Here is a 27,261-nt window from a genome sequence, read left to right on the forward strand (position 1 = left end):
CGGCGGCGCGGGCGGGCGGCGGCGGGGCCGGGCGGCGGCGGCGGCTCAGCAGCGGCGGGGCGGAGCGGCCATGCCGAGGGCGCGGGGCGCGCTGGGAGCGGCGGCGGCGGCGCCCGGCGCCACAGCGACCCCCGCCGGCGGGCGGACCGCGCGCCCATTGGGCGGCGGCGCGGCCAATCGGGGGGCGGAGCGCCGAGGGGGCGGGGCCCGGCGTCACGCGCGCTCCCGCCGCCGGTAGCGGGGCCGCGCGGGGCGGCGGCGGCGGCGGCGGCGGCGGCGCCGGGCGGGACCGAGCGGGCGGGAGGGGACGGAGACAGGTGTGGCAACGCCACCGCGGCCCACCGGGGCTCGGCGGCCCCGCCACCGGCCCCACGGGCACCGCTGACGCCGCGTCCCGCCGCCCGGCCGCGCGCCGTCATCCCGGTGCGGCATCGCTCAATCACCGCCATCCCTCGCGCTGGTGAGGCCTCGGCGGGAGCAGCACCGGCAGCAGCTGCCGCCGCGTTTCCCGAGGACCGGGACGGTGCCGGTGCCATGAAGGAGGATCGCCAGCATCCCGTCGATTTGGGTGAGGCACCGGGGCCGTCGCGGCACCGGTCCTGGCGTTGCCGGTCGTGGCCTGGCCATGAGCGAGGCCGGCACTCACCGGGTTGGTGCCGGGAGCGGAAGGTCACGGGATGGCTCTGGGGTCACCACGGGACCACACCGGCTGCCTGTCCCCATCACCACGGGCAGCCAACACTGGCCTGTTGTGACCGATGTCATCACTGGTGGCATCTCCAGTGGCATCACCAGTGGCATCACTGGCTGTCCCTCCTCTTGTCTCTGTGACAGGTTACGCCATCACCAAACCCGACATCCTGGCCGAGGTGGAGCGAGGGGACGAGGGGGGTGGCGGCGGCAGCGGGGCGTTACGGGGAGCACCAGAGCCCCCGGCCACACGCGGCGCCCGCCGGCCCCTCCCAGGGTGAGCGGGACACGGGGACGGGCGGGATCGTGGCCAGGTGGGACCAGGAGCAGGGCTCGGGCAGTGGGCCGGATCCTGCCGAGCCGGGGCCTTGGTCCCGCGGGATTCCCGGTGAGGGGTCCGCTCCCCAACGCGCTCCTGTCTCCGCAGGGGACTGGCAGGGGAAGGAGGTGAAGAGCGAGGACGGGGTGTCCCCACCGCCCCACTCCCCCCCGTCCCGCCACACCGGCCCCGCCGACTTCCTCGTCCCGCTGCGGGAACGGGGCTGCAGCTACTGCGGCGTCCTCGAGCCGGAGCCGAATCCCGGTGCCGGTAACGGGGGGTTCATCGCCGCACCCCCCGCCTTCGAGAGCCGCCGCTGCCGGCCCGGGGAGCCGCCGCTGGATTGTGCCGAGTGCGGCCGAGGCGTCGGGCAGAAGCCGGACCTGGTGCGGCACCGGCTGGGCCGTGGCACGGAGCTCGGCTACGCCTGCGGCCGCTGCGGGAGAGGCCTCGCCGAGCCGGCGGGGCTGGGGGCCACGGGCAGCCCCCACCGCCCGGCCCCCTGCACCGGGCGCTCCTCGGGCTCGGCGGAGGGAGCGACGGCAGCGCCGCGCAAGGAGCGGAAAGAGCTGTCGCTGACCGAGAAGGTGCGGGTGCTGGAGATGCTGGAGGGCCCCAAGGTGTCGCAGAGCGAGCTGGCCAAGCGCTTCGGGGTGTCGCAGCCCCAGATCTGCCGCATCATCAAGAACAAGGAGCGCATCCTGAGCGAGTGGCACCGCAGCGGCGACCCCGAGCGGAAGCGCAAGCGGGAGGGGAAGGACGCGGCGCTGGAGGCCGCGCTGCTGCGCTGGGTGGAGGGGGCCCGCGCCGCCGACCTGCCCGTGAGCCGCCCGCTGCTGCAGCTCAGGGCCAGGCACCTGGCCGGGGCGCTGGCCCGGCCCGACCCCGAGCCCTGCGGCGGCTGGCTGGCTCGCCTGGGCGCTCGCCACGGCCTCGCCGGCAAGAAGCCGCCGGCGGAGAAAGGGGACGCGGAGCAGCCCACGGCGGAGCACTGGGCCGGCGCGGTGCTGCCCGGCCTCCTCCGCAGCTACGCGCCCGCCGAGATCTTCGCCTGCGGGGAGACCGCGGTGCTGCTCCCGGCCGGCGGCCCCGGCAAGGGCGAGAGCAGCGGCGAGCGGCTGACGCTGCTGCTCTGCGCCAACGCCAGCGGCTCGGAGAAGGTGCCGCTGCGGGCGGTGGGGGACAGCCCCCGGCCACGCTGCCTGCGGGGCGTCAACCTGGAGCAGATGCCGTGGAGCTACCGCGCCGGCAGCCTGGCCGGCCTGACCGCCCCGCTGTTCGCCGAGTGGCTGCGGGAGTTCAACGAGGGGATGCGGCGGCAGGGCAAGAGCGTCCTCCTCCTGCTCGCCAAGCACGAGGCGCACCCCTACCTCCAGCTGTCCAATGTCAGGATGGTCTTCGTCCCGCCGGCCACCGCCCTGGCCCAGCCCCTGGACCGCGGCATCGCCAGCGACCTCAAGGGCCACTACCGGCGCCGGCTGCTGCGGTGGCTGCCGGCGGAGCGCGGCGCGGAGCAGCCCAGCCTGCTGGATGTGCTGCACATGCTGGCACAAGCCTGGGGCGACGTTCACCCGGGGCTCATCGCCAGCTGCTTCCGCGCCGCCGGCCTCACCCCCGATGCCAGCGCCGAGGCCGTGTCCCTCACTTCGGCACCCGGCCTGCTCAGCCGGGAGCAGCTGGAGCGCGACGGGGACCCGGCGGGGGCGGATGGGGACGAGGGGATGGCGGAGGGCGAGGACGCGGGCGAGCTGGCGGCCGTGCCGCCCTGCCCCTCGGAGCGGGAGGTCTGGAGGAGCCTGGCCACGCTGCGGCGGTACCTGGAGTGCCAGGCCACCTCGCCGGACCTCTTCCAGGCCTTCTACGAGCTGGAGGACGCGGTGCACATGGTGTCAGCCGGCGCGGGGCGAGCCCTCCTCGGGGACACCCTTCCCAAGCAGTGACCGGGCGGCTGGTGTGTGCCCGGACCCGCTCGTGCCCGTGAGAGGGACCGGTGCTCCCTGGGGCCGTCACCGGACCGGCCTGGCCACTGTCCCCTGCAGTTGTGCCGTGGGGTTTGCTGTGGGTCTGTATGGCCCCATGGGATCACCGTGTGTGGGGGCTGAGGAGCCGCCACGCTCTGGGTGTCACCCGTGGGGCAGTGGCAGTGCTGGGGACACAAACCTGCTGCCAGAACCTTCTCCCAGAGGGTGGCTGCTGCAGCCAGCAGGAAACGGTGTGGAGCTGCTGCCGGTGGGGATTTGCCCTGGGTGGGGTAGTTGTGACTGCCGTGGGGGGATGTGGGTGGTGCTGGGGTGTCCCCGTGCCAGGGACAGCAGCTTCTTCCCGTGGGGGAACCAGGTGGCACTGGCTGCTGTCACCAAGTGCTGCTCGGAGAATTGTTACAGGCATTAAAAAGTTGGTATTCAGCAAAGGGAAGCACGGGTGGTTTTATTCTACTGTCGCATCCGCTGTGAGTGGTGGGGCAGAGCTCCCCAGGGTTGCCGGGAGCAGTGGGGCCACCCCAAACTTCCCCCTTCCCCTCCCTCTCCTTGTCCTGGGCACACCATGGCCCCCACAGCCACCCCGAGCTGTGCCATCCCTACCCGGGTACCAAGCCCAGGGCAGTGAGGATCTGGCTGACCGCCCTGTGGGGACTGTGCCAGCCTTGGTGGCACCCACGGGCACCCTGGGGTCCCCTGCACAGCCCCCCTGTACACTGTGCACCTTGTCCCCCACACTGGGGTTCCTGGGGTGGGACGGAGTACGGGGATGACCCTCTGCATGTCCACAGTCACAGGCAGCTGCAGGCCACCAGGCCACCAGGCAGGGACAGAGGCCCAGGGGGTACAGGGATGGAGTCCACAGGGGAATCCCCACACGGATAAATGGTCACGGGTGAGCATGAGGTACCCAGGGGAGAGGGGGTGCAGTTACAGGGAATGCAGTTACGGGGTGCAGCAGGGGGGACCCCCACAGGGATGCACAGCCACGAGTGGGAAAGGGGGGGGATGCGGGGACTCGATGCATGGGGGGAGCCCCACGGGGATACGCCGTCACGGGGGTACATGGGGTGCATGGGGGTGGGACCCCCATGGGGTGCATCATCAGGGGGGTGCAGGGATGGGGGGCACGGGGGGATCCCCACGGGGACACAGCCCCACAGGGGTACCCGCGGCCCCCTCGGGAGTGAGGTACAGGGACGCATCACCCCGGGGGGACCCCCACGGGGATACATCCGCAGTGGGTACCCGCCGTCCCCTCGGGGTGGAATGCAGGGATGTCCCCTCGCGGTGGGCTGTCCCATCCCGGTGGGCTGTCTCCTCCCGGTGGGCTGTCCCGTACCGGTAGGATGTCCCCTCCCGGTGTCCCCTCCCGCGGGGCTGTCCCGTCCCGGTAGGATGTCCCCTCCCAGTGGGCTGTCCGGTCCCGGTGGGCTGTCCCGTGTCGGTAGGATGTCCCCATCCCTGTGGGCTGTCCCTTCCCGGTGGGCTGTCCCGTACCGGTAGGATGTCCCCTCCCGGTGTCCCCTCCCGCGGGGCTGTCCCGTGTCGGTAGGATGTCCCGTACCGGTAGGATGTCCCCTCCCGGTGGGATGTCCCGTCCCGGTGGGATGTCCCCTCCCGGTGGGATGTCCCCTCCCGGTGTCCCCTCCCGCTGTCCCCTCCCGCGGGGCTGTCCCGTGTCGGTAGGATGTCCCGTCCCGGTGGGATGTCCCGTCCCGGTGGGATGTCCCCTCCCGGTGGGATGTCCCCTCCCGGTGTCCCCTCCCGCTGTCCCCTCCCGCGGGGCTGTCCCGAGCGGGTCCCGCCCCCGCCCGTGCGCGGCGGTGCCGCCAGGGGGGGCCCGCGGGCGGCGGTGTCGCGCAGGGCCCGCGCCGGCGCTCGGAGGAAATGAAGGCGAGTTCCGCCGAGGCGGGAGCCATTACCCGCCGCCGGACCTGAGCCCCCCCTCCCGCCGCCGCCGGGGCCCCGCTCCGCGCCCCCCGCGCCCCGCACGCCCGTCCCGGCACAGGTAAGCGCCGCCCCGGGGCCGGGGGGGGGGGCCGGCGGGGCGGGGGGAGCCGCGGGGCCGCGGCCGGTGTCTGCCCCGCGCACCCCCCCGCAGGGGGATCCCGAATGGGGGGCGGTTCGCGGGGCAGGCCCCGGCCCGGCCGCTTTGTCCCCGGTCAGAGAAGCGCGAACAAAGCCAAGGGGGGGCAGCGCGCAGCCCCCCGGGCCCCGCAGCGGGCGCCCCGAGGCCGCGGGTGTGGGCGCTGCCGGGGGGCCCAGAGGATGGGGAGGGGGCTCGGGGCACGGTAGGGGCGTCAGGGGCACCTCGGGGCTGCGGGGTCTGCACGAGGCTGGTGCGGTGCTCCTGCGGGTTGGTGGGGGTTGAGGGCACCGTGGGAGGTTGGGGTGGGCACCGTGGTCTTTGCTGTGGTCTCGTGGTCCTTGTGGGAGCTTGAGGTGTGCACACCTGGTCCAGGTGTGCACCATGGCCGAGGGCTTCATCATGGCCTTGGAGCGCTTGCTACGGTCAAGGATTTTGATGTGGTCCCAAGTTCCTCACGAGGAGCTTGGGGTCTTCGCCATGGCCACGGTGTTTACCCTGGCCGAGGTCTTTGCCATGGCCCCAGGGTGCTCACCGGGAGCTTCAGGCCGAGGTCTTTGCTGTGTCCACAAGGTCCTCACTGGGAGCTTGGGGTGTTCACCATAGTCGAGGTCTCTTCTGTGGCCCTGAGGTCCTCACTGGGCTCTTCAGGTGTTCATCATGGCCAAGGCCTTTGCCAAGGTCTTCATTATGGCCTTGCAGCACTTGCCATGGCCCTGGTCATTGCCCTGGTGCCAGAGTGCTCCCTGGGAGCTTGAGCTGCTCACCATGGCCAAGACCTTCCGTGATGCCTTTGCCGTGGCCTTGGGGCTCTCGCTGTGGCCATGGGTTTCACCATGACCCCAAGGTTCTCAGTGGGAACTTGAGGTGCTCACTGGGCTCTTGATGTTCTTACCATGGCCAAGACCCTTGCCAAGGCCTGCTTCTTGCCTGAGGTCTTCGTCATGGCCTTGAGGTGCTCACCATGACCAAGGCCCCTAGACCTGTCCTTCAGGTCTTGGTCAGTGCTGTGATCCCGAGGTCCTGGCTGGGAACCTGAGGTGCTCACCATGCCCAAGACTTTCCCCATCGTGGCCGGCATTGCCATGAGACCCTCGCTGTGGCCTTGAGGTGCCCCCATCACCCTCAGCGTGCCCCAAGGTGCTCCTCGGCACCCTCTGGGGCAGCGCTGTGGCCCCACAGCAGGTGCTGTGCCCGAGGCGCTCACCACAACCCCTCACCGTGGTCCTGACGCGCAGCACGGCCACGTCCCTGTCCGCGGCCCCCGTGGCAGCTGGCTGGGGGCTCCCGGGTGCCTCTGGCTGCAGAGAGCCGGGGGGCCCTCGCCGTCCCCCCGCGCTGCCACCACCCGCCGCTGCCCTTTCCTTTTCTCCCCTCCCAGGTGCTCTCGAGCCGGGCGAGGCGATGCGGTGCGCCCGTGCCGCGTGCTGTGCCGAAGCGGCTCTTTAGATCCTCCCTGGCCCAAGCCTCCCCTGCCATGGATGCCTCCGGGGCTCTTGCTTCGGCTCCCTCCTCCGCGGCTCCCTCGGGCTCCCGCAGCCCCATGTTCCCCCCAGGAGCTGACAGAGAGGAGTGGGGACCGAGGTTCAATTGTGCCCCTTCCACCTCTGCCGCAGCCTCGCAGGCGATGCCAGCGTCTGGCCGGAAGAGGAAGGCCAACTTCTCCAATGACGAGACCGAGACGCTGGTCTGGAATGTGGTCCGGCATTTCAGCGCCCTGTACGGGTCCGAGGCCCTGCGGGCTCACCCCGTGCGGCGGAAGCAGCTCTGGACCCAAATCCAAAGCCGTGTCAACTTCCTGGGCTACACCGAGCGCTCCATCGACGACCTCAAGCACAAGTGGCGCGACCTGCGGCTGGACGTCAAGAAGAAAATCACCTCCAAGAAGCACCTGCCCATGAACCGCGCCGGGGGGCCGCTCCACAAGCCGCGCCTCACGCCCCTGGAGAAGATGGTGGCTTCCACCTTCCTGCAGGCCAGCCACGACTCGGAGCCCGAGATCATCCTGGACCCAGGTCAGTGGTGGCGGTTCTGCGGGCAGAGGATGGTTGGAGCGTTGGTGGCCCCGCTGCGCTCCCCGAGGGACGTCCGGCCACGCTGGCGTTCTGAGCCGGCTGCTCTGGATTGTGGAAAGAGACTTCGGGATTTGTGTTGGGATTATAGCATCCGCCAGAGCCACGGTCCTGTGGTACCCAAGTACCAGCCACCGGGGTAGGGAACTTTGTGTGCTGGGATTAGAAATCCTCTGTGGAAATAACCTGGGATCAGTGAACTGTAGAAATCCCAGAGTGGTTTGACTTGGAAGGGACCTTAAAGCTCATCCCGTTCCACCCTGTGCCATGGGCAGGGACACCTTCTGCTATCCCAGGCTGCTCCAAGCCCTGTCCAGCCTGGCCTTGGACACTGCCAGGGATCCAGGGACAGCCACAGCTTCTCTGGGAAAGCTGCCAAATCAACAGGGTTGGTAGGAACACCTCAAGCTTTGTAGGAGCGCATCTTTTTTGTTCTTCTTTCTTCTTTTCTTTAATTTGATGCTGTTTGATGCCGGAGTTGCCCTCTGGTTTTGCTGGCGGCATCGTGGGGCTCAGTCCATGTGGCCCAGACTCGGGTGTCTCTGATCCAGGTGCCGGTCGTTCCCAAACAGAGGGCTCTAGGCTGAAGAAAGAAATCCTGTGTAATGGCATGAAGCTGTAGCAGGAAAGGGTCAGGCTGGAGATCAGGGAAAGGTTCTTCCCCCAGAGGGTGCTGGGCACTGCCCAGGCTCCCCAGGGAATGGGCACGGCCCCGAGGCTGCCAGAGCTCCAGGAGCGTTTGGGTAGCGCTTCCAGGGGTGCCCAGGGTGGGGTTGTTGGGGTGTCTGTGCAGGGCCAGGGGTTTGATCAATGATCCCTGTGGGTCCCTCCCAGCTCAGGCTATTCCCTGATCCCATGGTTCTCTGGCACCATGGGCGGTGTCAGCCCCCTGGGGGTTCAGGATGGTGCTGGGGCAGGTGAGGCTGCCTTGGGATGGCCTTGCGGGAGCGTCTGTACCTCGGGGCCACCGTGTCCCCATCAGCTGAGGCCACATCCTCTGTGTCCCGCAGATCTGTTCTTCCCCGGCGCGTCCAAGCAGCCCTTCATGCACCTGCAGCCCGGCGTGAGCCACCCCAGCATCTACATCGACACCAACGGGCAGCCCTCAGCCCTGCCCGACGTGGAGGGCTCGGCCGCGCCACGCCTGCCGGGACAGAGCCCCGACCCCGCCGGCGTCTGCGAGTACGGCCGAGGAGAGGGGCAGGGCGGCTCCGGTACGGCGGGAACGGGCACAGGCTGCGGCTGCCGGGAGCGGGGTGGGACAGAGATCGGCTGGGTCAGGATGGAAATCCACTGAGAGTGGGGTTTGAGTGGAGATCCGCTGGGTCAGGATGCATATCTGCTGGGAAGTGTGGGATCTGGATGGAGATCCTCTGCAGCAGGGTTTAGATGGAGACCTGCTGGGAGCGGGGTTTGGTTGAAAATCCACCGGCAGTGGGGTTCTGCTGGAAGCGGAGTCAGGATGGAGATCCACTGGGTCAGGATGGAGATCTCCTTGGTCAGGATGGAGATCCACTGGGATCCATGTGCCAGGGAGGGCCTGGGCCCAGGGCAGTGCTGTGGCTCACCAGAGGTTTCTGTTCTCTCCCAGCCGAGTCGGGACCGGAGCTGCGCACTCCAGACGTGTCGGCCGTCTCCCCATCCCTGCGAAACGAGTCCCTGGTCTCCTACGCCTCCATGTCAGAGGAGGAGGAACGGGAAGGCCGGGAGGTGGAGAGGGGCCACGGCGGGGCTGCGGGGATGCAGCCGGGGCCCGAGGCCCCCATGTCAGCGGAGGAGGACATGAAACTGTCCCGCCAGGCCATGCTGATCCGCCGGTGCAGCTCCCAGGGCTCCGTCACCTCGCTGCCCGAGGACTCCCTCAACCCCGCGGACGCTCACTCGGACTGGGGGCACGAGGGCGTGTCCGACCTGCCCGCCCTGGGCCGCGGGCTCGACTCGGCGCATCCCGAGGAGCAGGCGGGGGGCCCGGGCCCGGAGATGGGCGCCTTGCCCAGGGTACTGATGGGGCCCACCTGGGAGAAGGCCCCGGCGGAGGAGGAGCCCCCGGCCCGCTCCCCGCTGCACGGCGCCCTGACCGAGGAATCGCTGCCCTCCTCCGCCTCCCCGCCGGGAGACGCCCCGGCCGCCCCCGGCCCCGCCCGCGGGCTGGGCTGCTCCCGCCTGCGCGAGGACCGCCGCGAGAGCTGGAGGACTAGCATCCATCACCTGCTCGACCTGGAGGAGCAGTGGGACCAGCTGTACCATCAGGAGCTGGCCATGTGGCAGGAGGAACGGGCCACCCAGCGCGAGGAGCGGGCGCGCGACCGGGAGCTGCAGTTCCGCCTGCTCGGCGTCCTCACGGACATCCGCGACGAGCTGCGCTACCTGCGCCAGGAGCGCGCCGCCGCCCGCCAGAGCCCGGCCCCGCCGCCCCCCGAGCCCCGCCGCGACCCCAGCCCGCTCCTCGAGCAGCCCAAAGCCGAGCCCAGCTTCCCCGAGCCGCCGGCCGGGAGCGCCGCCTGGGCAGACACCGCCGTGCCCAGCCGGAGCCCCTTCGGCAACCGCGGCCGGGGCCGGCGCCGCGGGCGGCCGCGCGGCTCCGCTTCCCGACACAGACGCCTCTTCCTCACCAACAGCTAGGGACGGGCGGGAGCCGCCCCGCCAAGGACACGAGTGCCCGCGGCCGCCCCGGGGGGACGGTGTGCGGTGACGCGGGCGGCACCCGGATCCCCGCGGGAAGCGACGGGGGACGCGGGCGGCCGGCGCTGCCCCGGCTGCCGCGGGCTCGCAGCGCTCCGGGCAGGTGCCCGCCCGTCCCCGCGCGTGGGAGGCGCGGGAGGGCCCCGAGGTGACGCCGCTGTGCCCGCGGGGGACACGTGTGACAGCGCGGCGTGACGGCGCTAGTCCAGTAGGATTTACTACCTGTCGGGGGGTGGGAGTTAGGAACACTTAGTCGCTGACGTGCGAACATTTTATGCAAATCATTTAATGACCTAATTTGCATATAACCATAAAACTTCTGTTAAAAAAAAAAAAACGCCTCCAAAAAAACCCAGAAATGATGGTTTTGTGTGTGACCTCTCTGTGGGGGTGGGAGCTGGGCCAAGGGGGTCGTTTGACCCATGGCTCTGCAGCCCTGAATGGGGACAAGGCCATGGAACAAACGAGCTTCACCCCATTCCTGTGGGGCAGCCCAGCACCCTGGGATCGGGGCTGGGGAACGGGAGCTGTGCAGTCCAGGCTTGGAACCAGCAGTTCTGTGGATCTGGAGAGGGGTGACAGCGTGTACAGCCTGCGGGGAGCGTGCAGGGTCCCCAGGCAGTGTCCCCAGGGAGGCCAGAGGGTCCCCAGGAATGTGCAGGGCCCGGGCAGCCTGACAGGTTCCAAGAGTGTGTAGTGTCCTGAGGGAGTGTCCAAGGTCTCCAGCAGTGTCCAGTGTCCCCAGGGAGCGTAGAGGGTCCCTGGCATCAGGCAAGGCCCCTTGGGCTGTGTGCAGGATTCCCAGGAAGTGTCCAAGGTCCCCAGCAGCATTTGGGGTCCCCAGGCAAGGTGCAGTGTCCCCAGCAGTGTGCAGGGTCCCTGGCATCATGCAAGGCCCCTGGACACTCTGTAGGGTCCCCAGGGAATGCCCAAGGTCCCCAGGGAATGTCTGAGGTCCCCAGAACATGTTTAGTGTCCCCACAGCATGTGCAGTGTCCCCAGGGCACCCCAGCACTGCACCCCCTGTGTCCCCCCTCCATCTCCAGCCCACATCAGGGTGACAGCACCTCTGAACCCTCTGTGCTGTGTCCGCTCTTCCAGCCCCCAGGGCCCCTTGACTGCCACGTCCTGCTCGGTGGCAGCTCCTTCACCCCACGTGGGGTGGGGCAGGAGGGTGCAGCCCCCAGGGAGGGGACAGTGGGGCAGCAGGAGCTGTGGCATTTGCAGCGTCACCCAGCTCTGGTTGTGGCCTCCCAGGAGGATGGTGACACCCAGCTTGGGGACCCCAGGGTGCCTGAGGAAGGGCTCTGGATTCACACGGCTGTGGAGAGAAAATTGGCTTAAAGAACTCCTATCCCCAAATCAGGGGTAGGAGGGACCTGGGCATGGGGCAAGGACAGGGGGCAGGAAGGACGCAGGGATGGGTCGGTGACATGGGCAGGAACGAGGGTCTCCACACAGCCCCAGCAGCATGAGGCCACCACAGCTGGTGACACAGGGACCTCCTGAGCCCCCACACCCCCAGATCCACAGTGCTGCCATTCCCACTACCCCGTGTCCCACCACGACATTCCCCCTTCCCCCATCCTGCTGCCGCTGCCTTCCCGCGGCGCAGGACCCCGGGGACGGGGCAGGAGTGCGGCCACAGACCAGGGGGGAGCCGCGGCGGGGGTGCTGAAGGCTCTGCAGCCCAGCACGACTTTATTCCATATCGCTTCGTCCATACAAAACTACACCCCAAGCACTGTACAGCGGGACGGCGCGGGGGGGGCAGTAAAAATAAGCAGCGGGGGCGAGGGGAGAGAGCGGCAGGCGGGGGGTGGCGCGGGGGGACACGGCGGGGGGCTGCCCCCCACCCCGTGCGGCGACACTGTCCGTGGGGGGAGCGCTGGGGGCGAAGTGTCCGTCCGTGGCGGGGGACCTGGGGGCTCGTGTCCCCCCGGGGCTCCCCGCGTGCCCCCCGCCCCGGCCGGGCACCAAGATTTGGTCGGAAGCTGCGTGGCCGGTGGCTGTCCCCGTCCCGGGGGGTGCCAGTCCGCGGCGGGGCGGCCCCTAGTCCCCGGGGGGCAGGATCCCGGGCGGCGGCAGCGGCGGCGGCCCCGCCTCGGCGCCGTGGACCCGCTGGTGATCCTTGAGCGATTCCTTGTAGCGGAAGCTGCGGCCGCAGGCGGGGCACTGGTACGGGCGCTCCCCGGTGTGGATGCGCTGGTGCTTGAGCAGGTTCTGCTTGCGGATGAAGCTCTTGCCGCACTGGGCGCAGGCGAAGGGGCGCTCCCCGGTGTGCAGCCGCTGGTGGTTCTGCAGGTGTTCCTTGCGGCTGTAGCACTTCCCGCACTCGGAGCACTTGTAGGGCCGCTCGCCGCGGTGGATCATCTGGTGCCGCACCAGCCCCGAGTGGCAATTGAAGCTCTTGCCGCACTCGGCGCACGGGTAGGGCCGCTCGGCCGCGTGGCTGCGCTGGTGGATCCGCAGGCTCTTCTTGCCGCTGAAGCTCTTGCCGCACTCGGCGCAGCCGTGCGGCCGCTCCTCGGCGGGGCCCGGCGGCGCCGCGGGGACGCCCCCGGCATCGGCCCCCGGGCCCGGCTCGGGGCCCGGAGCTTTGCCCAGTCTGTGCTGCGCCGGCAGAGCCACCGCCGCGGGCACCGCCGCCTGTCCCTCGGGGGTCCCGAAGCCCGTGCCGGGGAAGAGCAGCTCCCCGGAGCTGCCCGGCAAACCCACCTCCTCGGGGGGCTCGGCGTGGGGGCACCGCTCCTCCGTCTTCACCAGCAGCCCCTCGCTGGCTGCAGGGGACAGAGAGACTGGTCAGTGCCTACCGGGGACACTGAGGCTGTCCCCAAGTCACAGCTCGTCCTGGCTGGGTGCTCCCCCCCACCCCAGCCCCATGGTGGGGATCGCTCACCAGGACCAGGACCCGGGGGCAGCATCTCCCTCTCGGGCAGCTCCCAGGGCTCCCGGACACAGGGCTCCTCCTCCTGCTTGATCCACGACAAGAAGTCGTGCGCAGTGATCAGGGCGTCCGCGCCTGCAGGGAGGGACAGGGATGGGGACAGGGACTCAGCCACGCGGGGCCACATCCTGCTCCGGGAGGCAGGGGAGGGAATGGCTCCGGTGGGTGCAGGCCCAGCCCCGGGCTCACCTGCACAGGGGTCTGGTGGCATCCCCCGCTCCTCCGGGAACTGCTGCTCCCCCACAAAGGCCACCTCCTGCTTGATCCGGGACAGGATGTCGGAGGTGGAGATCAGCGACTCTGTGCACAAGGAGAGACTTGGCCAGGCCAGGAAGGAACCACACGGTGCGACCCACGGCCACCACACCCCGCGGTGTGTGACCCCTGGACTCTGGCCACAGGGGACAGCCCCATCCCACAGCAGTTATGGACATCCAACACCCCCAGGGACATGTGAGGACAGGTAACCATAGGACAGCCCTTGGGCATGGGGGACCCTGAGGTGGCCCATGTGAATGGGTGACGGCGAGACAGCCATGGGGATGGGTGACTGTAGGACAGCCCATTGGAATGGGTGACCCTGAGACAGCCCTTGGGGACAGGCACAACCCTTGGGAACAGATGGCTGTGGCACAGCCCATTGGGGACAGGTGGCAATGGGGCTGGGTGACTGTGACACAGCCCATGGGCTCTGACACAACGTGGTGGCAGCAGGGGACACGTGGATCTCCCAGGGATGGATATCCACGTCACAACAGTCACGGATTTTCTGGGGCCACTCACGGCAGTTCCCAGTCCCAGCTGGAGAACTGGGCCCGGTGGGGATGGGACTGTTGGGGAAGGAGGAGGGGCATCCCTGAGGGAACACGAGGTGGGGGCAGTGGGGATGGGTCCTCCCGCGGTGCCTCACCTGCGCAGGCGTCCGGCGGCAGCTCCCTCTGCTCCAGCTCCCGCTGCTCGGGGACACAGGGTCCATCCCCGCGCTCGCTGCGGGGCTGCGCCTCGCTCCTGGAGAGGGCCCCATCTGCAGGGGACACAGGCTGATGTCACCAGGGCCAGTCACCCAGGCCCGGGGGGACACACTGGGGACACACCAGGCTGCCAGGCCCTGGCATCCCTCCTGGCAGAGAACGCGCCTAAATCCCATGGCAGCTCCATGCTGGAGGTCCCTGAAGTGTGGACACTCAGTTCCTGGGTTCTGGGGGACAAGGACCCTCTCCAGCCCCCTGGGCAGCACCGTGGCAGCACTGGCATGGCACGGCGTGTCACCCTGTCCCCACACACAGCACGAGCCATGGAGCGTTCCCTCTGGAATGGTGTCCCAGGACACAGCGAGTGCCACCACCAACCACTGGCAGGGGGACCAGGGCACCCTCTGGGGAGATGCAGCCATCGCTGCCTCCTGCCAGGAAATGGGAAAAGGGACATTTACCCAGGGATAGCAAAGCCTCATAGTTCTCCTTCACCAGGTTGTTGTACAGCTCCTTCTGCCACTCCTCCAGGTTCTTCCACTCCTCCGCTGAGAAGTAGACGGCGATGTCAACAAATGTCACTGGCACCTGTGGGGACAAGACCCCCCGGCTCAGTGGTGCCCACTCCTCAGGGAAACTGAGGGTCCCCCACTGTCCTGCAGCCCCCTGGGACCCTCTACCTTGGGGACCTCGCCCCGGGGGCCAGGGGGCAGCCGCAGCACCCAGAAGTTCCTGTTCTTCAGGAGGTTCTCCACGTTCTCCAGGCGCCGCTGGAGCAGCCCGTACTCCTGGATGAGGGTGCCCAGCACGGCCCACTTGCTCTCCATCTGGTTCCCAAATTCCATGGCCGTCTTCTCGCAGTCCAGGAGCTTCTTCTCGGCCGTGCCGGAGCGGCCCTCCAGGCTGAGCAGGCGGGTGGCCAGCAGGTCAATCTTCCTCTCCATGGCCTGCACCGTGGCCACCACGGTCCAGAGCGAGGCCTCGGCAGAGTGCAGCTGCGCCTCCCGCACGTGCGCCCGCTCCGGCAGCAGCGGCGGCTGCAGCGGCATCAGGTGAGGGGCTTCCATGTTCCACTCCTGCACCTGGGCCACGGGGAGGGCACGAGTGGGAGGAGGCCCACGGTGACCCCCTGGAGCCTCTGTTCCCCAGTTCCAGGGCTTTTGGCCACCAGCAGCCCCAGAACTGCAGGGGACCCCTGAGTTTGATGCCCATCGGTCTGAGGGGACAGTGAGTGACAGTCCAGGGTGGCCGTGGGGGCAGTGCCCATCACTGTCCCCATGGAACACCAGCCTCAGCAGGTCACCATGGTGACCCCCTCCCAACTCGTCACCCCAATCCCTTGGGAGCCATTCCTGGGCCTGCCCAGGCTGGAATCCACTCAGGAGGAGGATGGGTTTGGGTGGGCAGGGAGCAGCCAGGGCAACTGTGGACCAGGGGTGTCCAGGGACACCTTGGGGACGGACAGGGACATGCCAGGACAGAGGTGCCTGGGGCATCCCCGAGCTGAAGCCGGCTCAGAGCATCCCGGGGCACCCCGGGGCATCCCGGGGGCACGGGGATATCCCGGGGCAGAGGTGCCTGGGGACACGCTGGGAACACACGGCCATCCCGGGTCAGCGGGACCCGGGGCATCCCGGGAGCGCTGGGGCCATGGCGGGTCGGGTCCCTGGGGACATCCCGGGGCATCCCGAGGGCACGTGGACATCCCGGGTCAGCGGTGCCCGGCACATCCCGGGGACTCACGGACATCCCGGGGCAGGGGTGCTCAGCCACATCCCGGGGCACCGGGGCCACCGCGGCTCTGGTCCCCGGAGGTGGCGGGGGCCCCGCGGGCTGGGAGTGCCGGAGGGTCCCGGCCGGGGCCGCGGGCCGGGCCGGGCGGCGGCGGGAGCGGGAGCGGGGCGGGCGGGGCGGCTCCGCCTGCGGCCGGTGCTCGGTGCCGGTGCCCGGTGCCGGTGCCCGGTGCCGGTGCCCCGGGCCGCGCTTACCTGGGCGGGCGCCCACTCGGCCATGGCCCCGCGGAGCTGGGCCGGGCCCCGGCGGCCGGGGCTGGGGCTGGGGCCGGGCGGCGGCGGCGGCGAGCGCGGAGCGGGGCCGGGCCGGGGCCGGGGCCGGGGCCGGGAGCGGGGCCGGGGCCGCTGTCGGTGCCTGCGCACGGGCCGGGCCCCGCCGCCCCGCCGAGCAGCCACGGGCAGCCGGGGAATCGCATCCGCCTCCTCCGGGCTGGGCGGCAGCGGGCGGGGAGCGGCGGGAGCGCGGAGCACTGCCGCCTACCGGCACCGGCAGCGGCTCCGCCACCGGCGCGGCCCCGGTGCCGCCACCGCCTGCCGGGAGCGGCCCCGCCACCGGCACCGGCACCCACACCGGCTCTGCCACCGGCACCGGCACTGCCACGGTCCGCTGGCACCGGCAGTGGCTCCACCACGGCCGCGGGTACCGGCAGTGGCACCCTCAGTGGCACCGGTGCACCGGCACCGGCACCGGCACCGCCACGTCCACCCCTAGCACCGAGACCCCGGCAGCAGCCGCGGCACTGGCACCACCATGGGAATTGGTATCGGCTCTGTGCCCAGCACCGGTCTCTGCAGCGACATCAGCACCGATGGTGGCACGAACATAAGTGACATTGGCACTGGCGCTGGCACCAGCGCGGGCATCAGTGCTGGCACGGGCACCGGTGTCAGCACCGGCATTGGCATCAGCACCGGCACCAGCACCGGCACCGAGGCCCGGCACCCGCATCACCCCCAGTGCTGGCACTGGCGCTGGGGTCACCACCAGCCCCGCTATCACTACCAAGCCCTGGCTCCAGGATCAGCACCAGCTCCGAGCCCTGGGGGTGCCCAGAGCCCAAAGCCCCCGGGGTACCCCGCACCACGTCCGTGCCACAGCCAGGGCCGCAGCTCTGCTGTGCTGGGACACCCCTTCACCCCGGGGCACGCCTGGTGGCACCGAGGGCCACGAGCCGTGTGGGCGAGGACATGACCACCTACACCAGGACCCCCGTCCTGGCCAGAAGACCCTCGTGGGGGGACATTCTGGGTTTGGCACCAGCCCGTGTGCTCATCCCAACCCTGGAACCCTTCACTCTAACAGTGCCAGGGGCTGGGGCTCGTGCCAGGGGGAGTGTTCTGGTCCCACTTTCCTGGGATTATCCCCGGAAAAACTCCTCCGGTGCCTCGGAGCTCCAGGATCCAACGGATGGACCACGGCAGGGGCTCCCCTGGGCTGGACACGGACTGGGATGACCCCAGCCCCGGGGGAAGGGAGGGCAGTGGGACAAGAAGGGTTAACGGGCTGAGCAGCATCACGGGAGCCCGAGCAGCCATTTCCCTCCAGGATGTCATCGCTCCCTGGCCCCTGCAGCCCAGCTGGGACACCCAAGCCCCCCAGGCCCTGCCCCATGGCCGAGCCTTTTTCATGGAGACATTTTCTCCAATATCCAATCTAAATCTGAGTCCATTTCCAATTTTCCCATCCCTGTTCCCTGGGAGCAGAGCCCGGCTGCAGCCTCCTGTCAGGGAGTTGTGCAGAGCCACAAGGTCCCCCCCGGAGCCTCCTTTGCTCCAGGCTGAGCCCCTTTCCCAGCTCCCTCAGCCACTGAGGTCTCATCTCAGCCATGGATTCACCCACTGCCAGCTCAGACAGGGTTTGCTTGGTTTATTCCCAACGTTTTCCCAACATCTCTTATCATGCACGTGGTATTTCCCTGGGAATGTCAGGTCCTCCTGGGAGAAGCTTTGATCCCCCAGGACAGCACCTGCTGAGGATCCTGCTCTTTGTGGCAGTGGGAGTTAAAGCTGGGTCTGGCACAGCAGCTCTGCCCTTCAGGAGTGAGGGGTGCTGGGGCCTGGAGCATCCCATGGGATCCAGCGGTCAGGAGACAGAGGAACCATCCCCTCTGTGGGAATGGAGTTGCATCCCAGTCCAGGACACATTCCCTCCTGCTGGGGCTCTCCAAGGGCTGGGAGCAGTGCAGGATGTCCAGGCTGTAAAACCACATCCCACATTGGAGCATCCCAACCTGGAGAGGCACTGGAGACAAGGGCTGGAGGGACAGGACACAGGGAATGGCTTCCCAGTGCCAGAGGGCACGGATGGGTGGGATATTGGGAAGGAATTCCTGGCTGTGAAGGTGGGAATGGGCTGGGATAGAATTGCCAGAGCAGCTGTGGCTGCCCCTGGATCCCTGGCAGTGTCCAAGGCCAGGCTGGACACTGGGGCTTGGAGCAGCCTGGGATAGTGGGAGGTGTCCCTGCCCATGGCAGGGGGTTTGGAATGGGATGATCCTTAACATCCCTTCCAATCCAAGCCAGCCTGGGATTCCATGAGGAATAAAAGCAAAGCCAACCCCAGGACTTCACTTATGAGAAGGAAACAATGAGAAGCCCATGGCAAAAGGTTTTTGGGACATTATTCCTGTACTTGGGATGGGCAGGATGCTTTAGGGCCAAGTGTATTTTCCCAATCCTGCTCAGAGCTCCTGGAACTCCAGCACAGCACCAGCTGGTTCTCTCCTGCTCCTCAGGGGCTGCTGCACCCGGAGACTTCCTTCCAGCTGGAGCCTGTGATTGAGGACACCCCTCCAACTGGAGGCAACACATTTTCCCTCTTGGCACTCAACTGGAATAATCAAAAATGCTGAAAACCACCAGCACGTGGGGAGAAAACACAAAATCTGCATGTGCTGCCTCCACAGGCCCTCCCTCCTCTCCTCTCACCTTCTCCCTGCTGCATTTCCACTCCCCAGAGGAACATCACCGGCACACTGCACACACAGGAAGAATAGATCCATGGGTTTTTTTCCCCAGAATTTCAGACACCAAAGCAGCATCTCGCCCCACAGGAAATAGATGGGGGTCAGTACAGAAATAGAACCCAAAAATAGAGTTTGTTCTGCAGGTACAGTCATGGGAGAGCAGCTGAAGGGGGGAAATAAAGCCCGGAATCGGTTGCGTCAAACATCAATTACCAGGGGACAATCCCATTCCCAATTCTCCACTTTTCATCCCTGAAAACTTCCTGGGTTTCTCTGTGCTACTCTGGATGTTCTCCAGCACGTTGGTGCTGTTGGTGCACCAGGTTTTTTTAATGCCCCTTTTTGGTACAGCCAATGCTGCTCTATCCAACTCCTGGATGCTGGATGGAGCATGGTAAGAACGACAGGAATTATCCAGCCACTAATTAAAATCAGCTCCTAATCAACGACCATTAGCCCAGCACCAAATCCAATCAGGACTTGACTCAGTTTAGGACAACTGCCTTATCCCAAAGCTTCCCTCTAATCCACACAGGACCATAAACCCCCACCTCTGCACAGAGCAGGGATTTTGACAGCTGGAAAGATCTACCCCGGGAAGGCTTTTGGCACGCGGATGATGTGGAAATGCGTCCTGAGGTGGCTGTTGAGGGTGGGCTTCGCCAGGAACCTGCGGCCGCACTCGGCGCAGGCGTGAGGCCGCTGCCCGCTGTGGGTGCGCTGGTGCCGCAGCAGGTACGCGTGGCGGGCAAAGCTCTTCCCGCACTGCGTGCAGATGAACCACGGCACCGCCGCCTCCTCGGGCCGGCCCTGGTGGCACAGCAGGAACCGCCGGAACTCGTCCAGCTCCCGCCCCGCCAGGACGCTGTTACCGCTCCTCATTGCCACGGGCTTTGCCGCTGGGTCGTGGCCGCTCCCCGACGCTTCCCCCTGCTCCGAGCTGTGGCAGTGCGGGGCTTGGGATGCTCCCAAGGGTGATCCGTGCAGCTGGGTGCCTCCTGCATCCTGCAGGTGGGAGCTGAGCGTGGCACCATCGTGGCCTGGAACAAGGAGATTCCAAACGTGTCCTGTGTCTGATGTAACAGAACACAAACCTCCAAAGAACAATTCCGGATTCACTGCATCCGGACAGAACCCCCAAGTTCTGGGTAAAAAAAAGCAGGGATGAGCTGGGATCCCCCCTCCCTCCAATCCTACCAATCTCAAGATGCTGCCAGTGAATTCCCACACACCTGTGCTGGGGCTGGCAGGAATTTTCCTTCCCACCAAATCCTGCGGCTCCTTGACCTGCACCGCTCCTCCTGCCGGGACGTGGCTTTTGGGAACAGCATGGTCTGAACAAGGAACAGAAGGAACATGGGAATGATGGTTGTTAATATTTCCCTCTGATGGTTTTCCAGCAAATCCCTGCATCACCCACTCTCTAAAGAGCATCTCTGTTATTCCAGGAAAAGATCCAACGAGGAGGGAACAGCAAACGCAGCTGCCCCGGTGTCTAAAAGGATGGCTGGGAGGCAGGTGAACTGGATTTGTGTCCCAACTTTTACAAAATATTCCAGAAATTACACCCAGAAGATTGAAAATTAAATGCTGGAAAGTGGAAGGTCTGGGATTTGAGCCTTAACCCCAAATTCAGCCGCCTGGTGCTGGGTTTTATGGCTCAGTCCTGTCTTTTCCCCAGCTAATTCCCCTTGTGCAATGCCCCCAGTTTCAGCAGTAGGTTCTTCTAGGAATCAATGCAAGGAATTACCTGAATGCTGAGGAGCCAGGGAGGGCTCAGACAGATTCAGATTTAAAATATCAGTAACTTCAAGCAAACATATAGTTGGGCATTTAAAGCTAATTAACGAGATTCCTTCCTTTTCTGGGCATCACTCGAGTAATTCAACTATTTCTGCATCAAAATAGTTCAATTCTCTTCATTGAACCCTGAAGCCAAACATACATCAGGGTCTGGGGATGAGGAAAACACAACTTCACTGTAATTAATGAGGGTACAGGATTAATGATCCCGTGTGCCACTGCAGCTCCTGGATCCCAACCTTTTCCACTCCTTGTTCCTTGTTTCTGTTGGCAGGTGCATTCCCTGGGATCCTAAACTCTCCTACAACCTCTTAAAGGAAAATTGTGGAGCTTCTTGTCCCTCACAAAGATTCACAAGCACTTAAAGATGAATTGTCTAAAAATCCAGGGATTTGAGGAGAGACAAGAGCCAGGCCAGACCCAGCACGTGTCCCTTTGGAGAGGGAACACTGACCTCTTCCCAGTGTGATCAAAGATCCATATTTCTCCTTTAGAAGTTGCTTATAAAACTCATTCTGCCAATCCTCCAGTCGTGGCCACTGAGGAAACATCCCAGGGGCCTAAAAATCAAAATGTGCCACAGTCAGGGGAGCTGTGAATCCCTGAAAACCCTCTTATCCCAACAGTTTAAACACGTGGCACCTCCCAGCTGCTCCCAGCGATGTCTGTGCTATGTGTAAGCAGCATATTAATGAAGGATTTTACATAAGAACCTTCTACTGTTAATCCAGAAGGAGAGAAAAGGCTCTGAAATGATGTGACTCAGCCAGAACAATGATTTGTTCCAACAGCTGGGTCAGAAATTAGTCATAAAAAAAGATATCCATGGTCAGCATCCATGCCCAGCCCCCCCAGGGAATGTAGCTCTTCCTTCAATGAGAAAGAAAATAATTCAGTGTTTTAAATAAACCCTGGGGCAGTGCCATGATCTGTCAAGCTGGCTGGAAAAGCTCCTCCCTTGTAATGAAGGCTTATTATTAGGGAATAACAATATTATTATTATTAATCAAACCCTCGAAGGGATATTTTTCCAAGCTGCTTCCAAGGCTTTACAGGAAAATCTCCCTTTAATCTCATTTATTCCCACTCTCCAACCCCTCAATTACCCTCCAGCGCTTGGGATTCCAGATCCGTTTTCGGGTTTTGTTCCTCCCCACGCCGCAGAAACCCTGGGGGGTGCCCACGAGCCAGCTCCCATCTTCCCCCAGGATGAATTTGTTGGGAACAGCTTCCTTCAGCAGGCGCCGGCTCTTGTGGCTTTTCAAAGGATCCGTCTCGAAGGAGCTCTCCTCGAAATGCTCCGAGCACAGGCGCTGGTATTTGGAGGGGGTCTCCATGTCCCGGCCCATGTTTTGGATCCACTGCCTCAAGAGGGGTTCGTTTTGTAGGGGGAATCCATAAAAAGTGATGGAGCTGTTCTTGTAGGCTCCGTTCGTGCCGTTCTGGCAGTTCAAGGCCGCACAATAAACCATTGTCAAGCACCAGGAGCGGGGGAAAAACCCCAAAAACCACACTGGGAGGAACGTTTAGGGAGTTCCTAATCAACCTCAGTCCCAAATGGGCCTAAACTTCTCCGAAAAACCCCATGGTTTTGAGGTTTTGGCGAAGAGGAAGAGCTGAGGTGACCGAGTGAAACGCGGGGCTGAACTTCCCACAGGTTTTTCCCAGCTGCTCCAAATCCCCGATCTGAAAAGGAAAAAAAAGCTTTAAAATCAGTGTAATGCCCCCTGAATATGCAGATTTACGTTTCATTTACCCCTGCTGTGCACACACAGACACGAGCTTCGTTCATTTGTGTATCCATGAGGGATCCTGAGCTCCAAAGGTTATCCAGCACACAGCAAATAATCCCCAAAAAATGGAAGTTTGGGGTGTGCCAAGGGCTCCTCCATCATACCAGAGGAGAGTCTCAGGGGTGTTAGCTGTCAGTCAGTGAGGAGATCTTTGGAACAGGGAATAAACCATCCAGGGATCCTGCTGCATCCTGCTCTGAAGAGGAGGAAGATCCCAAGGTTTGTAGATGCCCGTGGTCAAAAATGAACAAGGATCAGAGGGTCCAAAGAAAGCTCACAGAGCTTGATTAGTAAATTAAGCACTCAGCAGGGAAATTGGTATTTTTGCCCTTATCTTCTGGTAGTAAGGGAAATAAAAGGATAAAAGAAAAGAGGGAAGAGAGAGGCAGATCAGATGGGAGAGGGAAGGAGATCACCAATCCTGACTCCAGCACTGATCCAGTCCTGAGGGCACCTTTTCACAGGTCAGTTCTCCCCACCCTGGAATCAGGTTTCTCCCTTTTCATGTAAATGAATGAGGACGAACAGTCCCTTCTCCCAGATCTTTCTGGAAAGGGGCTTTGGGCGTCTTCATCCACCTCTCCTGGATCAGTGCTTGGTTGACACTCCGTGCCCACTTCCCGACCCCATTCCCACTATGATTTTTCCCATTGCCCTTATCTCCGTGGAGCAGAACAGGGAAGAGGCCCCAGGAAGGTGCTGCCTCACCTGTGTGCCTCCCTTCTCCAACCACAGCCCGTTCTAACGTGCTTGTTACGGGAGTTTGGGACACAGCAGCACATCAGCTCCTTGGGGCCAGGTGTCCACAGGACCCCAGCACAGGAAGGGCAGGGACATGTTGAAGAGAGTCCAGAAGAGGCCACGGGGCTGCTCCGAGGGCTGGAGCCCCTCTGCTTTGGAGCCAGGCTGGGAGAGAAGGGAAGGTTCCAGGAAGAGCTCAGAGCCCTTCCAGGGCCTAAAGGGGCTCCAGGAGAGCTGGAGAGGGACTGGGGACAAGGCATGGAGGGACAGGACACAGGGAATGGCTTTAAACTGAAACAGAGATGGGATATTGGGAAGGAATTCCTGGCTGGGAGGGTGGGCAGGCCCTGGCACAGGGTGCCCAGAGCAGCTGGGGCTGCCCCTGGATCCCTGGCAGTGCCCAAGGCCAGGTTGGACATTGGGGCTTGGAGCAGCCTGGCATAGTGGAAGGTGCCCCTGCCCATGGCAGGGGGTGACACTGGATGATCCTTAAGGTCCCTTTCAACACAAACCATTCCAGCCCAGCGCCGCTTTCACCCCCTGCACATGCCGGGGGTGTCTGTGCCTCTCTCCCCGTCCCACAGCTACGGGGGGAAGTGGGTACCGGCGCTCCCCTCACTGTGCTGCGGGGCCGGGGCCCTTGGGAAGGCGCAGCAGGGCTGCAGCGGGGCCGGACACGGCTCTGCGCCCCGGGAAGCCACGCGGGACCCCCGGCGTTCACCGCCACGCTGCGCCGCCATCTTCCGCCCCCTCGGCCGCGCCAAGCCGCAGCAGCCAATCAGAGGCGGTGCCGGGCAGCAGCAGCCAATCGAGAGCCAGCCCTAACCATTCCCCCCACGCTATTGGCCCGCCGCCCCCGGCTCCGCCCACCCCCCAGCGCACGGCGGGCTCCACGAGGAGGGGGCGGGCAAAGGCGCTCATCCCTATTGGTCAGCGTGCAGGGAAAGCAGGGCGCTGATTGGACGAGGAGGGAAGGGAGGAGGGGATTGGGAGCGGCGTCCTCTCGTTGTCCTGGCAACAGCGGCGGGGCCGGAACCGCGGGAACCTGCACCGAGCACCGGCCGCGGGACGGGGAAAGAGCCCCGGGAATCCTCACCCGGGAATCCTCACCGAGCACCGGCCGCGAGACGGGGAAGGAGCCCCGGGAATCCTCACCCGGGAATCCTCACCGAGCACCGGCCGCGGGACGGGGAAAGAGCCCCGGGAATCCTCACCGAGCACCGGCCGCGGGACGGGGAAAGGAGCCCCGGGAATCCTCACCGAGCACCGGCCGCGGGACGAGGAAGGAGCCCCGGGAATCCTCACCCGGGAATCCTCACCGAGCACCGGCCGCGGGACGGGGAAGGAGCCCCGGGAATTCTCACCGAGCACCGGCCGCGGGACGGAGATCCGAGCTCCCTCACCGAGCACCGGCCGCGGAACGGAGCCCTGGCATCCCCTCACCGAGCGCCGGCCGCGGGATGGGGCCGAAGCCCAGAGATCTTTCACCGACCACCGGCAGCAGGACGGGGCTGTAGCCCTGGGGACTCCTCACCGAACACCAGCCGCGGGACGGGACCGGAGCCCCTGGACCCCTCTCCGAGCACCGGTGGGACGGGGCATTCGCCGTCTCGGAGTGCGGGCCCGGGCCCGGGGAGCGGAGGGAACCTCCCCCGCCTGGAGCGCAGGCGGACCCCGGGACCGGCCCCCGCCGCTCCCCTCCTCCGCGCCCGTTTCCTCCCAACGCAAAGATGCCTTGAAATCTTGGATTTGGGGGAGGCAGCCGCTGAGTTCCTCCTCTGGCTTCAGCCTCGCTCCTCCCCTCCCGCTGCAGAACGACCCGTGGCATTTGATAGTTTTAATTAAAACCCCTGAAATTTCCAGCCAACGAATCAAACATCCTGACAAAACTTAAGCAGAAACACGCAGGCGAAAAAAGGCCCTTTAAGGAAGTTTCCTTTAAGGAAAAGTGAAGGAGCTCTGACCCCAAACAGGCTCTTCCCTGACTCAGACACCTCTGTTTCTCTATTTTTTTGTTTTTGCCCACGACCCCAACAAGGTGACAGGTGACAAATCCAGACTCTTATTAGTAAAAGGAGTAAATTGTGTCCTTACAAGGCCACACGTCCGACTCAGCCCCGTGAGAGACCCTGAACACGAGCGAAAGGTCTCGGAAGGAGGATGTTTAACGAGCAGCTGCCCTGTCCCGCTCCACAGGGGAGCGAAGTTCCTCAGGCACGGAGATGCCCGGGGTCCAAACGCCAGAGGGTCCCAAAAGAGCTACGAAGTTTGATTGGTAAATTACAGACTTGACATGGAAATTGGGGTGAGTTAGCCCCTTCTGTTCTATTAGTAAATTAAAAAGAAAGGAGGGGAGAGGGAGAGGTCAGGAAACATCACCAGTCCTGGCTCCAGCGCCGATCCGGGTCTGCAGGATGTGCAGGGTCCCGAGGATGCTGTGCGGGCACCTTCTTATGGGTAAATTTTCCCCGCCCCGGGATCAGGTTTCCCACTTCCCATGCAAATGAGGGAGTGTGCGCAATCCTGCTCCCGGACCTTTCTGGAATTGGGTCGGAGGGCTTTGAAGGGTTGTGGTGCTCTTGATCCCTCTCTGCTCATCTCCGTGCTCCTTCCCCGCTGGCCTCGTCCTGTGTTTGTTGTGTCTCCGCGTCCCGAGGGGGAGTTGGCCTCCGGAGCAGCGCTGCCCTATCTGCCGCGCTCCCTCTCCAGTCGCATCCTGTTCCATCCTGCTCCTTATCAGCGTTTGGGACACAGCAGCGCCTTAACTCCTTGGAGCCCTGGCTGCTACAATCGCACAGATTAGAAAACCCGTTGTGTCCCCTGAAGAACGGGATGGAAACTTGGGGTGATCCCGAGAAGCGGGGAAGTCTTTCCTTATCTCCTCCAACACCTCTGAATCTCCTGGACCTCTGGGGGTGGAGCGGGAAATGGCTCATAAAAAACGATCCCGTTTGATCCGACCCAGGGGGTTGATTTGCAAGAGCACCCTGGGCACTGCGGAGGGAAACAATCAGGAGCCCGAGGCCAGGGGCCGGCAAGTGCCCGAGCTTTCCATAACAAAGGGCGCAGCGAGGGACACTCAGGGACACAGCAGGAGCCGATCATCCCAGATTTTCAGTTTAGACTGTGAGGGGAGAAAAGCCCGGGGAGGAGGGTGGAATTGCTTTGTTTGGGATCTCTCTCTGGAAGCACCACCTTGAGCTGTTATGCTGTTGCTGTATGGAGATTAAATTATTGTGCCCGAGGCTCTGCTATGGGAAATCTGGGATGCGGTCTGTGAGGAAACCTGTGTGAGTGTGGGATCAAACAGGGACCCACCGGCTCACGGGCGCCGGCCCCAGCTCAGGTGATGCTCAGCTGTGACTCCTGGATGGGCAGACGGGGAAATTTCCTTAACAGCCAGACATCCAGCAAGTGGAATCTTATCCATGCAGCCAAAATAACAGCCTGGACATTCACATTCCAGCTGGTTCTTGCCAACAATTAATACAATTTTTAATAGACACGGGAGCACAATATGCAGTATTAACATAGCAGGACGCTCATGTAGGACCCAGAGGGCAAAGAGTTAAAATCCCTGGAGCAATGCTCCTGTGTCAAACTGCTCAGGTTAATTTATGGCTCCTGGGTGAGAACCAGGAATCTGCCAACCTTAACCCCAAAAGAATTCCAGAGGCTACGGTGCACTGACTCCATGCAGTGCCTGCACTCCTTGATTTAAAAATTATTAAAGTACCACAATGGCAAATTCCTGCTGCGGCAGGAAAGGGAATTTCTGGAGTTCCAGATGAGTTGGCCCAAATAAAAGCTGTGGGTCCCAACACCGTGTGGGCAGTGCCCTGGGGTGTGGCATCCCGGGCACCAAGGAGTTAATGTGCTGCTGTGTCCCAAACCTGCTAACAAGGGACAAACTGGAACAAAGGGTGTGCCTGCCGAGGGGGACCCTCTGATATTTTCAGCCCCTCTGATTTTTCCAATTTTGGGGCTTTTCTTCCTGTAAGTCTCTCTGCAGCTGCTCAGTTTTCACTGACAGCTCTTTTCCTCCCTTCTATTTCCTCTCTACCACGCTTTTTCCTATCTAAATCCTCCAATAACTCTTTCCCTGCATTCTGCTGAAGCCAGTAGAGTCCCAAGCTGATTATTTTTCAGGCCGAGGTTTATCACTTTGGATTCTGTAGAAGGCCAGGAGATAAGGGTGTGTGTGTCTCAGCCACAGCTGTGGAGCCAGCTAAGGACTGCTGTGTGAGACACGGAACGGGAAAGGACAGGATGTGGCTGGAGAAGGGAGCACACGGAGCTGGGGCAGCTCTTTTTTGGGACAAACGCCCTCATTCTGGCTCCTGGAGATAAGCACAACGTGGAACAGCACAGGACATGGAGTGTCCAACAAAGGTTGATCAGTTTGGGGGGGATCAA

At 64.2% G+C, this 27,261-nt stretch overlaps 4 protein-coding genes across 5 annotated transcripts; 2 read left to right on the plus strand and 2 right to left on the minus strand.

Moving 5' to 3' along the window:
- Positions 1 to 579: 579 nt before the first annotated feature.
- On the plus strand, positions 580 to 3,419 carry LOC125324678 (tigger transposable element-derived protein 3-like). Its single transcript, XM_048300897.1, is given in 3 exon segments — positions 580 to 890; positions 892 to 967; positions 1,118 to 3,419. Coding segments are annotated over 3 exon segments (2,040 nt in total). The 5' UTR covers positions 580 to 758; the 3' UTR covers positions 2,950 to 3,419.
- Positions 3,420 to 4,864: 1,445 nt separating this feature from the next.
- LOC125324973 lies at positions 4,865 to 10,193 on the plus strand. 2 transcript variants are annotated; one of them, XM_048301585.1, is made up of 4 exons: positions 4,865 to 4,999; positions 6,459 to 7,092; positions 8,160 to 8,363; positions 8,741 to 10,193. In XM_048301585.1, the coding sequence occupies exons 2-4, from the start codon at positions 6,555 to 6,557 to the stop codon at positions 9,769 to 9,771; spliced, it is 1,773 nt and encodes a 590-aa protein (XP_048157542.1). In that variant the 5' UTR covers positions 4,865 to 4,999; positions 6,459 to 6,554; the 3' UTR covers positions 9,772 to 10,193. The 2 variants fall into 2 exon arrangements, with proteins under 2 accessions (XP_048157542.1, XP_048157631.1); XM_048301674.1 differs by having other exon boundaries at positions 6,694 to 7,092.
- Positions 10,194 to 11,496: 1,303 nt separating this feature from the next.
- On the minus strand, positions 11,497 to 15,561 carry LOC125324728 (zinc finger protein 282-like). Its single transcript, XM_048301026.1, has 6 exons — positions 14,430 to 15,561; positions 14,211 to 14,337; positions 13,689 to 13,802; positions 12,968 to 13,078; positions 12,731 to 12,853; positions 11,497 to 12,611 (listed from the first exon to the last, which is right to left on the minus strand). The coding sequence occupies exons 1-6, from the start codon at positions 15,243 to 15,245 to the stop codon at positions 11,884 to 11,886; spliced, it is 2,019 nt and encodes a 672-aa protein (XP_048156983.1). The 5' UTR covers positions 15,246 to 15,561; the 3' UTR covers positions 11,497 to 11,883.
- Positions 15,562 to 18,530: 2,969 nt separating this feature from the next.
- LOC125325664 (zinc finger protein CKR1-like) lies at positions 18,531 to 26,218 on the minus strand. Its single transcript, XM_048302872.1, has 5 exons — positions 25,225 to 26,218; positions 21,418 to 21,997; positions 20,766 to 20,871; positions 19,741 to 19,842; positions 18,531 to 19,548 (listed from the first exon to the last, which is right to left on the minus strand). Exons 2-5 carry the CDS (start codon positions 21,781 to 21,783, stop codon positions 19,097 to 19,099), a joined length of 1,026 nt encoding a protein of 341 aa, XP_048158829.1. The 5' UTR covers positions 21,784 to 21,997; positions 25,225 to 26,218; the 3' UTR covers positions 18,531 to 19,096.
- Between the last annotated feature and the right edge of the window lie 1,043 nt (positions 26,219 to 27,261).

The sequence above is a fragment of the Corvus hawaiiensis genome, chromosome 1, assembly GCF_020740725.1.
Source record: "Corvus hawaiiensis isolate bCorHaw1 chromosome 1, bCorHaw1.pri.cur, whole genome shotgun sequence".
NCBI lineage: Eukaryota > Metazoa > Chordata > Aves > Passeriformes > Corvidae > Corvus > Corvus hawaiiensis.